This window comes from Nerophis ophidion, linkage group LG19, assembly GCF_033978795.1.
Source record: "Nerophis ophidion isolate RoL-2023_Sa linkage group LG19, RoL_Noph_v1.0, whole genome shotgun sequence".
In the NCBI taxonomy this organism is placed as follows: domain Eukaryota; kingdom Metazoa; phylum Chordata; class Actinopteri; order Syngnathiformes; family Syngnathidae; genus Nerophis; species Nerophis ophidion.
The window spans coordinates 9,328,657-9,341,156 of record NC_084629.1 but is presented as its reverse complement, the minus strand read 5'-3'; the positions used below and the strand labels follow the sequence as shown (position 1 = coordinate 9,341,156).

The 12,500-nt window shown below is 38.7% G+C and overlaps 1 protein-coding gene across 1 annotated transcript in view; it reads right to left on the bottom strand.

The window, feature by feature from the left end:
• Nucleotides 1-12,500, bottom strand: part of LOC133537934 (SLAM family member 9-like) — a 14,944-nt gene that overhangs the window by 551 nt on the left and 1,893 nt on the right. Inside the window, exons 2-7 of the mRNA XM_061879113.1 lie at nt 8,979-9,269; nt 4,155-4,403; nt 3,934-4,041; nt 3,454-3,498; nt 2,683-2,790; nt 1-2,039 (exon numbers count right to left, since the gene is read on the bottom strand). The exon at nt 1-2,039 is cut by the window's left edge and continues 551 nt beyond it. Of these exons, the coding sequence (XP_061735097.1) occupies nt 1,909-2,039; nt 2,683-2,790; nt 3,454-3,498; nt 3,934-4,041; nt 4,155-4,403; nt 8,979-9,144 (807 nt within the window). The 5' untranslated portion in view covers nt 9,145-9,269 and the 3' untranslated portion in view covers nt 1-1,908. The remainder of the gene's footprint in view (nt 2,040-2,682; nt 2,791-3,453; nt 3,499-3,933; nt 4,042-4,154; nt 4,404-8,978; nt 9,270-12,500) is intronic.

Below are 12,500 nucleotides of genomic sequence, written 5' to 3'. Positions count from 1 at the left end.
TCATTTAATTATGATGCATTCGAGAGTCTTACGGCCTGAGGGGAAGAAGCTGTTACAGAACCTGGAGGTTCTGCTTCGGAGGCTGCAGAACCTCTTCCTAGAGTCCAGCAGTGAAAACAGTCCTTGGTGGGGTGGGAGGAGTCTTTGCAGATTTTTTCAACGCCGTCATAACATGAGTCCATCATAAGGGTGTGCCATACGTTTCCGTACATTCAACATTGTATTATTTTATATTTCAGATAATCTAGCAGAAGCATTTGAACAAAGCGCAACACATTGAAATAATCCTTAAAGCCGGTTCTGGAAGCAATCATATGGTTGCAATGCTAACACATTTTACAGAAAGCATTTTGTTACCCTATAAAAACAAGTTGTTTTCCTCTGTATGGAAATGTTTGCCTCACTCTGTACAGCAGGGGTCACCAACCTTTTTAAAACTAAGAGCTACTTCTTGGGTACTGATTAATGCGGAGGGCTACCAGTTTGATACACACTTAAATAAATTGCCAGAAATAGCCAATTTGCTCAATCTACCTTTCAGTCTGTTATTTTTTAATAATTAATGATATTTATCATTGTGGAAAAACTAATCATCTTAATGATTTCTCACAATAAATGTATATAGAAACAGATAAATATCACAAAAAAATGGGTATTTCTGTCTGTCATTCCGTCGTACATTTTTTTTCCTTCTACGGAAGGTTTTTTGTAGAGAATAAATGATGAAAAAAAACACTTAATTGAATGGTTTAAAAGAGGAGAAAACACGAAAAAAAAATGAAAATTTAATTTTGAAACATAGTTTATCTTCAATTTCGACTCTTTAAAAATCAAAATTCACCCGAAAAAAAAAAAGAGAAAACTAGCTAATTGGAATCTTTTTGAAAAAATTAAAAAAAGAATTTATGGAACATCATTAGTAATTTTTCCTGATTAAGATTAATTTTAAAATTTTGATGACATGTTTTAAATAGGTTAAAATCCAATCTGCAATCATTATTTTTTTCTAGATTTTCCACAACAAACATTTTAAAAGAAATTCAAAAGACTTTGAAATAAGATTTAAATTTGATTCTACAGATTTTCTTGATTTGCCAGAAGAGTTTTTTTTAAATTATAATAATAAGTTTGAAGAAATATTTCACAAATATTCTTCGTCGAAAAAACAGAAGCTAAAATGAAGAATTAAATTCAAATGTATTCATTATTTTTTACAATAAAAAAAAATAAAAAATACTTGAACTTTGGTTTAAATTTTCAGGAAAGAAGAGGAACGAATTTCAAAGGTAAAAAGGTATATGTGTTTAAAAATCCTAAAATAATGTTTAAGGTTGTATTTTTTCCCTAAAATTGTCTTTCTGAAAGTTATAAGAAGCAAAGTAAAAAAAAAAAAAAAATGAATTTACTTCAACAAGTGAAGACCAAATCTTTAAAATATTTTCTTGGATTTTCAAATTCTATTTGAGTTTTGTCTCTCTTAGAATTAAACAATTTCGAGCAAAGCGACACCAGCTTGCTAGTAAATAAATACAATTTAAAAAAATAGAGGCAGCTCACTGGTAAGTGCTGCTATTTGAGCTATTTTTAGAACAGGCCAGCGGGCGACTCATCTGGTCCTTACAGGCTACCGCGTTGGTGACTCCTGCTGTACAGTAATGTCATCCTCTCTATTGGTCACACAATCCATAATCATATTTAAATGTCAAATAATGACCCACAATAAAAGAATCAACACATTGTTAGTCCTGGTCACAGTTACTGCAGGGCATGCATTAAAAGGGATTGTGTTGGTAACACCAGAAGTCCTTTTTCCTTCATGGTTCATTTTTTCGTCTTTCAGAAAAAACGAGAGAATGAGACCTTCCACATTGTGTCATGACTAAAACTGCTTCCTGCCCATGTGTGGTTTCACCTGATTTCTTCTACTTGCTGGTTGATGAGAGTTGCTTGATTTGGTAAGTCATCTTCTCGTGTCAGATTTTCTTCATAAACTTGATGATTCCCTCCGGTATCTTCAAGTTGGGCAATAGTGTCCATGCCTGTGCAGACCAAAAGAGGATGTTGAAGATAGGGAGTGGAATATTACTTTGTTTTAAAGCAAAAACAGCTCTTTTGTATTACGTTCTAACAGTTTGTATGTTTTAACTGTTCCCCATGTACGGGGGGGGGGGGTGTGGTTGGGGAAAGTCGTGGTCGGGGGCGTGGTTAAGAGGGGAGGAATACTTGACTTTCAGTGAATTCTAGCGATATATATATATATATATATATATATATATATATATATATATATATATATATATATATATATATATATATATATATATATATATATAACCCAGTGGATGGGGAGAGGGAAGTCTGGGCTTCCCTGCTTATGCTGCTGCCCCCGCGACCTGACCTCGGATAAGCGGAAGATGATGTATGTATATATATATATATATATATATATATATATATATATATATATATATATATATATATATTTATACATACGTGTATATATACTTGAATTTCAGTGTTCATTTATTTACACATATACACACATAACACTCATCTACTCATTGTTGAGTTAAGGGTTGAATTATCCATCCTCGTTCTATTCCCCGTCACTAATTTTCTAACTACCGCTACTTCTTCCCGGAGGCTATCCAGGTCCAATCGCAGCTGCGGCGTGGAACTTACAAGCGTATTTCTTCATCTTACTCGTCGTCGTCGGCGTCGCCACGGCTGTATCTTCCTCGTTCTTCTGCTTCGTCTCTTCGTTGTCTGCGCAATTGTGCACTGCACTCTCTAAAAGCCGTAGATGTTATTGTCACATGTACAGTAGATGGCAGTATTGTCCTTTTTAAGGGTGTCACAACATTGCTTTACAGTAGACGAAAACGTGACTGCTGTTGTTGTGTGTTATTATTGCGCTGGGAGGACGTTAATGAAACTGCCTAAAAATAAACCCACGTAAGAAACCAAGAACTCGCCCTCAATCATTCTACAGTTATAACGTCATTGGGCAGACACGCTGTTTATATTGTGGGAAAGTGGACGTGAAAGCAGGCTGTCCTCACTCAGGTCCACATGGAGCTGGAAGGGGCGTGGCTTACAGATTTGTCCGAATTTCGGGAGAAAATTTGTCCCGGGAGGTTTTCGGGAGAGGCGCTGAATTTCGGGAGTCTCCCGGAAAATCCGGGAGGGTTGGCAAGTATGCAATTTAATCACGTTTTTATTACTTAATTCAGTCTGTCATTGGAAGGAAAGGTATGTACTGTGTCTAGGAAGACATTTTATGCGGTTTGGACACTAACAAAAACATGCAACAACACAAACAAATTCCAAACTTGTTTGCAAAGTAATGAAACTACTAACATTCTTTAAAGCTATTAAACATATAAAAACAGTCCAAAATATAAACACAAGTCCGATTATGAATCAGAATATTAGTTAACAACTTTATATCACCTGGGTTAAGATGTTCTTCCGGCTTCAACTTTTCTTTTAGTTTAGCTATGGAAGGAAGCATGAAGACACTGTCAGCTGTTGGACACTGAAACATCTAACAACAACACAAAAATAATTGCATTCCTATTACGTTAGCGGAGTAAGGAAACTACAGACATCCCAGCAAAGTTATTAATAATGAAATAACTAAAAAGGCTGATTACTGATAATGAAATACTTTGTAATTAAATGAATATTAAAACATTACATGTAGATCTAAATTAAGATAATACATTTTATTGCACTGGTATGTAATGACGTGAAAAAGATGTGACATGGGTTTAAAGTTTGTGCACACGAAAAAAATGTAGGTTTAGAATGATCTTAGATATTAATTCGTCATCAATCGAAATAAATCTCAAATGAAAGAGTTCGGCGTTAGCTTATTATCATTCAAGTCATTTTTCTGTCTTTTTTTTGTGTGGTGTTCAGTTGTTTTACCTTTTGAACAGTGACTCTTTAGGTACATAACATAACCACTGAACGTGATGATCAGAATGATGATGTAGGATACAATGGCAATTGTCTGCTGAACATATGATATTTTATCTAAACAGAAAGAAAAAAAAGTCAAACTCAAAACAATACCTTCAAAAAAACATTTAAATAATGTACAACCAGCATTTGAATATTTCACTTTCATCAATATTGATTATAATTACCCAGGAAGCAGTCCTTTGCAGTGAATGAAGCCGTTTCATTGGTCAGAGGGTTGCTGACTTCACAATGATAAACTTGATCATCATCTTCATTCCTGACAGTTATTGTTAAACGGTGTCCAGTCTGCTCCTTTCCACCTGAGTTCCACTTAAAGTTTAACAAATGAGGATGTCTGGACTCTGCTGAGCACACGAGCATCGCCTGCTTTGTGTCGTTCATCTCACAGGATATGTTGGGTTTGGTTACTTTGTCTGTAAAAGAAACGCAAAAGAAGGATCGAAAACATGCCATAATGTTTTGTTTTGTTTTCGTTTCGGAGGGGTCAATAGATTTAATGCAGTGTTCAGACATGTACACCAGCGTTTTTCAACCACTGTGTGCCGTGGGAGATTATACAGTTACACCTATTTGGGTTAAAAATATTTTTTCGCAAACCATTATTTTTAATCTGCAAATCATGTGCCGTTGATGAGTGTCTGTGTCATCTAGAGCTCCGCAGAGTAACCATGTTATACCATACCATATCAGTAGGTGGCAGCCGGTGGCTAATTGTTTTGTAGATGTTGGGAACACGTCGTGTGAGACGACGGTGGTTTGCCGTGATCACAATATGCAGGCGACAGCGGAAGGCAGTGTGCAGGTAAAAAGGTATCTAATGATTAAACCAAAAACAAACAAAAGGTGAGTGCCCCTAAGAAAAGGCATTAAAGGCCTACTGAAATTAGATTTTCTTATTTAAACGGGGATAGCAGGTCCATTCTATGTGTCATACTTGATCATTTCGCGGTATTGCCAGATTTTTGCTGAAAGGATTTAGTAGAGAACATCGACGATCAAGTTTGCAACTTTTGGTGCTGATAAAAAAGCCTTGCCTTTACCGGAAGTCGCAGACGATGACGTCACAAGGGTGAGGGCTCCTCACGTCCTCACATTATTTATAATGGGAGACTCCAGCGGCAAGAGCTATTCAGACCGAGAAAACGACAATTTCCCCATTACTTTGAAAGAGGATGAAAGATTCGTTGATGATGATATTGATAGCGAAGGACTAGAAAAAAAAAAAAAATAAAATAAAAAGCGACGGCTCCGGGCCGTGGCAGTGTGAGCGTTTCAGATGTAATTAGACACATTTACTAGGTAAATTCTGGAAGATCCCTTATCTGCTTATTGTTTTAATAGTTTTTTTAGTGAGATTGTAAAGACATACCTCGAGGTCGGATGGCTGCGGTGAACACGCAGTGTCTCAGAGAGAAGCCGAGGAGCCAAGCTCACAGCTGCCTTTTAAACAGCTACTGCAGGAGGGCGAATAATCCAATGATGTCTCCGGTAAGATATATATCACAATTTTCCCATCCAAAAACATGCTGGTTGATGTAGAGAAACATGTTCGTTTGACCGCTCTGTGTTAAAAACAAAGAAACACCGGCTGTGTTTCGGTGCTAAAGACAGCTGCGATCCACCGCTTTCCACCAACAGCATTGTTCTTTATAGTCTCCTTTATTAATTGAAGAAATTGCAAAATATTCAGCAACACAGATGTCCAGAATACTGTTTAATTGCGCGATGAAAAGAGACTATTTTTAGCCGCTAGTAGTGCTGCGCTAATATATCTCGACATTTCTCGACGTCATGCTTACGCGTCATCATTCCGCGACGTTTTCAACAAGAATCTCCGCGGGAAATTTAAAATTGCAATTTAGTAATTTAAACCGGCCGTATTGGCATGTGTTGCAATGTTAATATTTCATCATTGATATTTAAACTATCAGACTGCGTGGTCGGTAGTAGTGGGTTTCAGTAGGCTTTTAAAGCTTAGGGATGGCTATGTAGAACGAAACTAAAACTTAACTGTCTACAAAGTAAACAAAAACGGAATACTGGACGACAGCAAAAACTTTCAGCGTGTGGAGCAGAGACGACGTCCACAAAGCACATCCGTACATGACACGAGAATGTCCAAACAAAAAAAGATAGCAGCAACTTAAATATTCTTGATTGCTAAAACCAAGCAGGTGTGGGGAATAGCGCTCAAAAGAAGACATGAAACTGCAACAGGTAAAGCAACAAAAATAGGAGCGCAAGGCTACAACTAAAACACTACACACGAGAAAACACCAACAAACTCAAAATAAGTCACGGTGTGATGTGACAGGCGGTGACAGTACACCTACTTTGAGACAAGAGCTATAGTGATGTATGCTTGGTTATGGTTCAAATTCATATCCAACAATTGCGACAACGACTTTTTATTGTCTACGGAGTAAACATTTTTAATGATTTCTGCTGGTGGTGTGCCTCCGGATTTTTTCAATGGAAAATAATGCACCTTGGCTCAAAAAAGGTTGAAAAACACTGATGTACACAACAAAAGTAACACAACTAACACAATTGCTAATGAATCAATCCAATCCAATCCGCTTTATTTATGTAGCACATTTAAACATGTTTCCAAAGAGCTGCACAACAATATTAAAAACAACATTCAAATACTATCCTAAGCTCCACCAAAGACTGAATAAAAACAAAAAATAATAAAATAATAATAAATAATAATAAATTAATACATACATACAAAACCAATATAAAAACAATATAAGATAAATATTAAAAACGACTTTAAGGGTGAAACCAATTAAAACAGTAAATAAAAATAAAACATTTAAAACACAGAGGGTAACAGAGGACCACACAACTCACGTAGTGTTAAAAGCCAGAGAATAAAAATGGGTCTTAAGACGAGACTTAAAACACTCCACTATGGGAACAGTTCTATCATGGAGGGGCAGAGTGCTCCAGAGTTTAGGGACCGACCACAGAGAAGGCCCTGTCTCCCCTAGTTTTAAGTCTGGTCTTGGGCACCACGAGCTGGAGCTGGCTCTCGGACCTCAGAGCGCGCGCGGGATTGTAAATTTGGATGAGGTCCGAGATATATTGAGGTGCCAGTCCATGTAAAGATTTAAAAACAAACAGCAATGTTTTAAAATCAATTCTAAAATGAACAGGGAGACAGTGCAAACTCTCAAGGATTGGGGTTATATGCTGGTGTTTCCTGGCCCCTGTTAAAAGTCGTGCTGCTGCGTTCTGGACTAACTGCAACCGGGAGAGAGCGTTTTGGCTAATGCCAGCATAATTGCATGCATTGCAGTAGTCCAGGCGACTTGATATAAAAGCATGCACGACTTGTTCAAAAAGGTTAAAAGATAAAAACAGGTTTACCTTTGCTAAAAGACGAAGATGATAAAAACACGATTTTAAAACGCCCTTGACTTGTTTGTCAAGTTTAAAATCGCTATCTATAGCAGGGGTTGGCAACATTTAGCACTCAAAGAGCCATTTTGACCCGTTTCACAAAGTAAAGAAAACAATGGGAGCCACAAAACTCTTTTGAAATTTATACTGAAATAATACTGCATACAGAGTTATTTTTTGCTTTTGTGCTATGTATAAACCAAGGGTCTCAGACATGCGGCCTGCACCATAATATGAAAATGTAATGTTAACGCGGCCCGCGAGTTTTATAAGAATGCCGATTGACAGCGTCACACCTGCCAACCGTCCCAATTTTCCCGGGAGACTCCCGAATTTCAGAGTAATTATTCTCTCGATTGTACGCTGGTGTTCACTCAATGAACACCAGCGTACAATGATGTCACTACCGCCCTCTACAGTTTGTACAAATAGCTTGCCAGCCCAAAGAATTGTTTGACGAGGCTTTTGCAGACACACGTAAGAGACCGCAAGGCATGCTTATTCAACAGCAATACAGGTTACACTAAGGGTGGCCGTTTGAAGAACTTTAGCACTCTTACTAATACGCGCCACACTGAGAACCCACACCAAACAAGAATGACAAACACATTTCAGGAGAACATCCGCACTGTAACACAACATAAACACGACAGAGCAAATACCCAGAATCCCATGTATCTTTACTCTTCCGGGCTCCATTATACACTCAGCTTCCACCAACTCAACCCCCACCCCTCCGTGCATCGGTTGAGGTGGGCGGGGTTTTGGGGTGTGTGATCAGGGTACATGGGATTCTGGGTATTTGTTCTGTCATGTTTATGTTGTGTTACAGTGCAGATGTTCTTCTGAAATGTGTTTGTCATTCTTGTTTGGTGTGGGTTCACAGTGTGGCGCATATTAGTAACAGTGTTAAAGTTGTTTATATCACAACCCTCAGTGTGACCTGTATGGCTGTTGACCAAGTATGCCTTGCAGTTGCGTATGCGTTCAGACAGAGGTCGCATCAAAAATGTGACCGGACGGCCGGCACGCAGATAGCATGGTGAAAATCCTGGGGCGATGACATGTAGAAAGGGAGTTAGAGGTATTGTCATCACGGCACGCCGTCAAAGTTGATGTCTGGGTGAAAATCGAAAAATGTTTACCCGGGAGATTTCTGACAGAGACATTAAAATTGGAAATCTACCGGACTTCTCCGGGCGGTCGGCAAGTATGCGGCTGAGCCACATCAGAGTGGTCAAAGAGCCGCATGCGGCTCCGGAGTCTCAGGTTGCCGACCCCTGATCTATAGTGACGCCAAGGCTGGTGACCTTGGGACGCACGTAATTTTGCAATGGTCCCAAGTCAGTGAGGGCCAGACCAAAAACTAAAATTTCAGTTTTTCCCGCATTCATTATTAAAAAATTCTGGGCTAACCAAGCCTTGACGTCGCATGGACAGTTGAGAAGGGGTATCAGGGGGCCGTGGCCTTTTGAAATCGGCATATAAATTGCATAATGAACTAAGATCAGACAAGTTATTATTTATAATGCTCAACATTTGTGTTAAATCATTTATGAATGGAAATGAAAACTTACCTATAACCTCAATTTTATAGTGACGTGAATGCAGCTCTTGGTTTATGTTCATATACAGGCTATAGACTCCACTGTCTTCATATGTGGCGTTTTTCATGATGAGTTCTGCCGAGACCCGGTCCAGAGTGATTCGGTTCTTGTATGGATGATAGAGAATGTCCACCATGCCATTAAACAATACCACGTCGCTTCCATCATGTAGCCAGTGAATCTCAATACATCTTGCAGGAATGGATGGCACCAAGTGTATCTCCAGACCCTTCAGGACATAAATCACATCCTGTGCAGAAACTGAAAGGGGAATAAACAGTCTTCAACTGTAGTGGTGCTCCATTCGGACATTTTTTTCTAAACAAAAACCATAAAAAAGATAAACACAGCATTATCCAGAAACATAATGAGAATAATGACCATACTAACGAATGACATTTTCCTTGAACATTTTTTATAAAGCAGTTTTTTTTTTTAATCTGCTCTTTTACCTTCCTAAAATAACTATTGAATGGAGACAATTCAAACACTGGTGCCGGGAGGAAGACGGCCACGTAGGCTGAGGCTTGTTGTCTCTTTTAAACCGCCCACAAGATCATTGATTGGCTCTCTAAAGTGACTTCTTGTCAATGTGACTGTTGGAGCCTATCTATATTATTTATTTATAAATTGTTTTGACAATGAAATCAAATAATGCCAATGATGATGTTGATGAATTATTGGATGTTTCCAATTAATTATTATTGACTGATTTTTTTCAGCTGCTCATGCTCCTCCTTTTAAAGGGGAACATTATCACCAGACCTTGATGGTGCAGAAAAAAGACCATATATTTTTTTAACCGATTTCCGAACTCTAAATGGGTGAATTTTGGCGAATTAAACACCTTTCTGTTTATCGCTCTTTTTGCGATGACGTCAGAATGTGACGTCTCCGAGGTAATACAGCCGCCATTTTCATTTTCAACACGTTACAAACACCGGGTCTCAGCTCTGTTATTTTCAGTTTTTTCGACTATTTTTTGGAACCTTGGAGACATCATGCCTCGTCGATGTGTTGTCGGAGGGTGTAACAACACTAACAGGGAGGGATTCAAGTTGCACCACTGGCCCGAAGATGCGAAAGTGTCTGCCGCCAGACCCCCATTGAATGTGCCAAAGTGTCTCCACATTTTACCGGCGATGACAGACATGGCACAGAGATGTATGGATAACCTGCAGATGCATTTGCAACCATAAAGTCAACGAAATCACAAAGGTGAATTTTGTTGATGTTGACTTATGTGCTAATCCGACATATTTGGTTGCGGCGTGACTGCCAGCTAATCGATGCTAACATGCTACGCTAATCGACACTAACATGCTATTCACCGGCGGTGCTAAAGCAGACATGGCACAGAGATGTATGGATAACCTGCAGATGCATTTGCAATGATAAAGTCAACGAAATCACAATGGTGAGTTTTGTTGATGTTGACTGCCAGCTAATCGATGCTAACATGCTATGCTAATCGATGCTAACATGCTATTTACTGCCGGTGCTAAAGCAGACATGGCACAGAGATGTATGAATAACCTGCAGATGCATTTGCAACTATATTACGTTTACTTCCACCCACATTTAATGCGAAAAAAACACTTACCAATCGAAGGATTTAAGTTGCTCCAGTGTCACGAGATGCAAAAGTCCTGATCGTTTGGTCCGCACATTTTACCGGCGATGCTAACGCAGCTATTCGGCCATGCTATGGCTATACATAGCGTCAATAGCTATTCGCTCAATAGCTTCAGTTTTGTTCTTCAATACTTTCATACTCCAACCATCCGTTTCAATACATGCGTAATCTGTTAAATCGCTTAAGTCGCTGAAATCCGAGTCTGAATCCGAGCTGATGTTACTATATCTTGCCGTGCTATTGTTTGTTTACATTGGCAGCACTGTATGACGTCACAGGGAAATGGATAGTCACATCGCAAATAGCGAAAATCAGGCACTTTAAAGCTTTTTTTTTAGGGATATTCGGGGACCGGAAAAATTTGGAAAAAAATTTCAAAAAATACAACAAGCCACTGGGAAACTGATTTTTATTGTTTTCAACCCTTTTGAAATTGTGATAATGTTCCCCTTCAAGTCACAGACAAATATTCATTTTAATCCATATGGTTTGTGTTGCATTTTGCATGAAAAAATACTCACATTACATTAAAGTTGACCTGTTGTTCCTTTTGTGTTGTTAATGTGCTAATTTAAGATTTAAGTAATTTGGTATTGTGGAGAATGCATATATTTTTAAGTATTCTTTCTTTATCCATAGTCATGTTTAAGGCAGCTAAGATTTTCCCAAATGTACTCTTAAATTTTTTTTATATTCGTTAGTGAACTCTGTGTTTCACCTTGAAGGCCTGTAATGTCTGCTTGGAGTATAATGCAGTCCCTGTTTCATGGAGGAGGCCTTATCAGTTTAGAACAATAAGGTTGTATTTTTTTCTGAGCGGGAAGGGCTGTTTTCGTACTGAATAAGATGACTCTTTCCTTTTGATTTTTAGACCGCTTCTTGCTGCTGCTATTATTGCACTGCAGGGGCTGGTCTCCTAAAGCTTTAGTAAAACTTGGTAATATTGCTATTATGTCCTGGTGGTTCTTCTTACTCAACATATGCCATCCAAAATAATTTGGGATTGACCAGTGTGTTTCATTACCTGAGAGGAAAACTGGTCGGACGCAACAGTAAGAAGAAAGCTCCTTGAAACTTTGTCCGTCTGCTTTTGTGTCATGTTTTTTATTTTTATTTTTTTATTAAAATTTCTCATTGACCCAGAGGCGACCAAATTGTGTCTTGCATACTGACCGTACTTGCCAACCCTCCCGATTTTTCCAGTATACACCCGAATTTCAGTGCCCCTCCCGAAAATCTTCCGGGGCAACCAAGCTCCCGAATTTCTCCCCATTTCCACCCGGGTGACAATATTGGGGGCATGCCTTATAGGCACTGTCTTTAGCGTCCTCTACAGCCTGTCGTCACGTCTGCTTTTCCTCCGTTAAAACAGCGTGTCGACACAGTCACATACAGTTGTGATCAAAATTATTCAACCCCCACACAATGTTGGTGTTTTAGCAAGTTGGACATTTATTCCGTATTTTGTTTATAGTCATATCAAATAAAGATGTGTCAAATAGACGGATGCAACTTAAATTGTAACACTGTATTTTACAAAATACCAAAAAAGGACATTTTTCTTAATATCTCATTGACAAAATGATTCAACCCCCTAGTTACATGCATCTTTAGTACTTAGTAGAACACCCTTTGGCAGTAATGACATCCTTCAAAGGTGATACATAACTGAACACAAGCTTCTTGCAAGCATCTACAGGTATTTTAGCCCATTCCTCTTGGGCAAAGGCCCCCAGTTCAGTCATATTCTTGGGCTTGCGTGCTGCAACTGCCTTCTTCAAGTCCCACCACAGCTTTTTTATAGGATTTAGGTCTGGCGACTGTGAAGGCCACTCCAGAGTCTTCCAGCCCTTCTT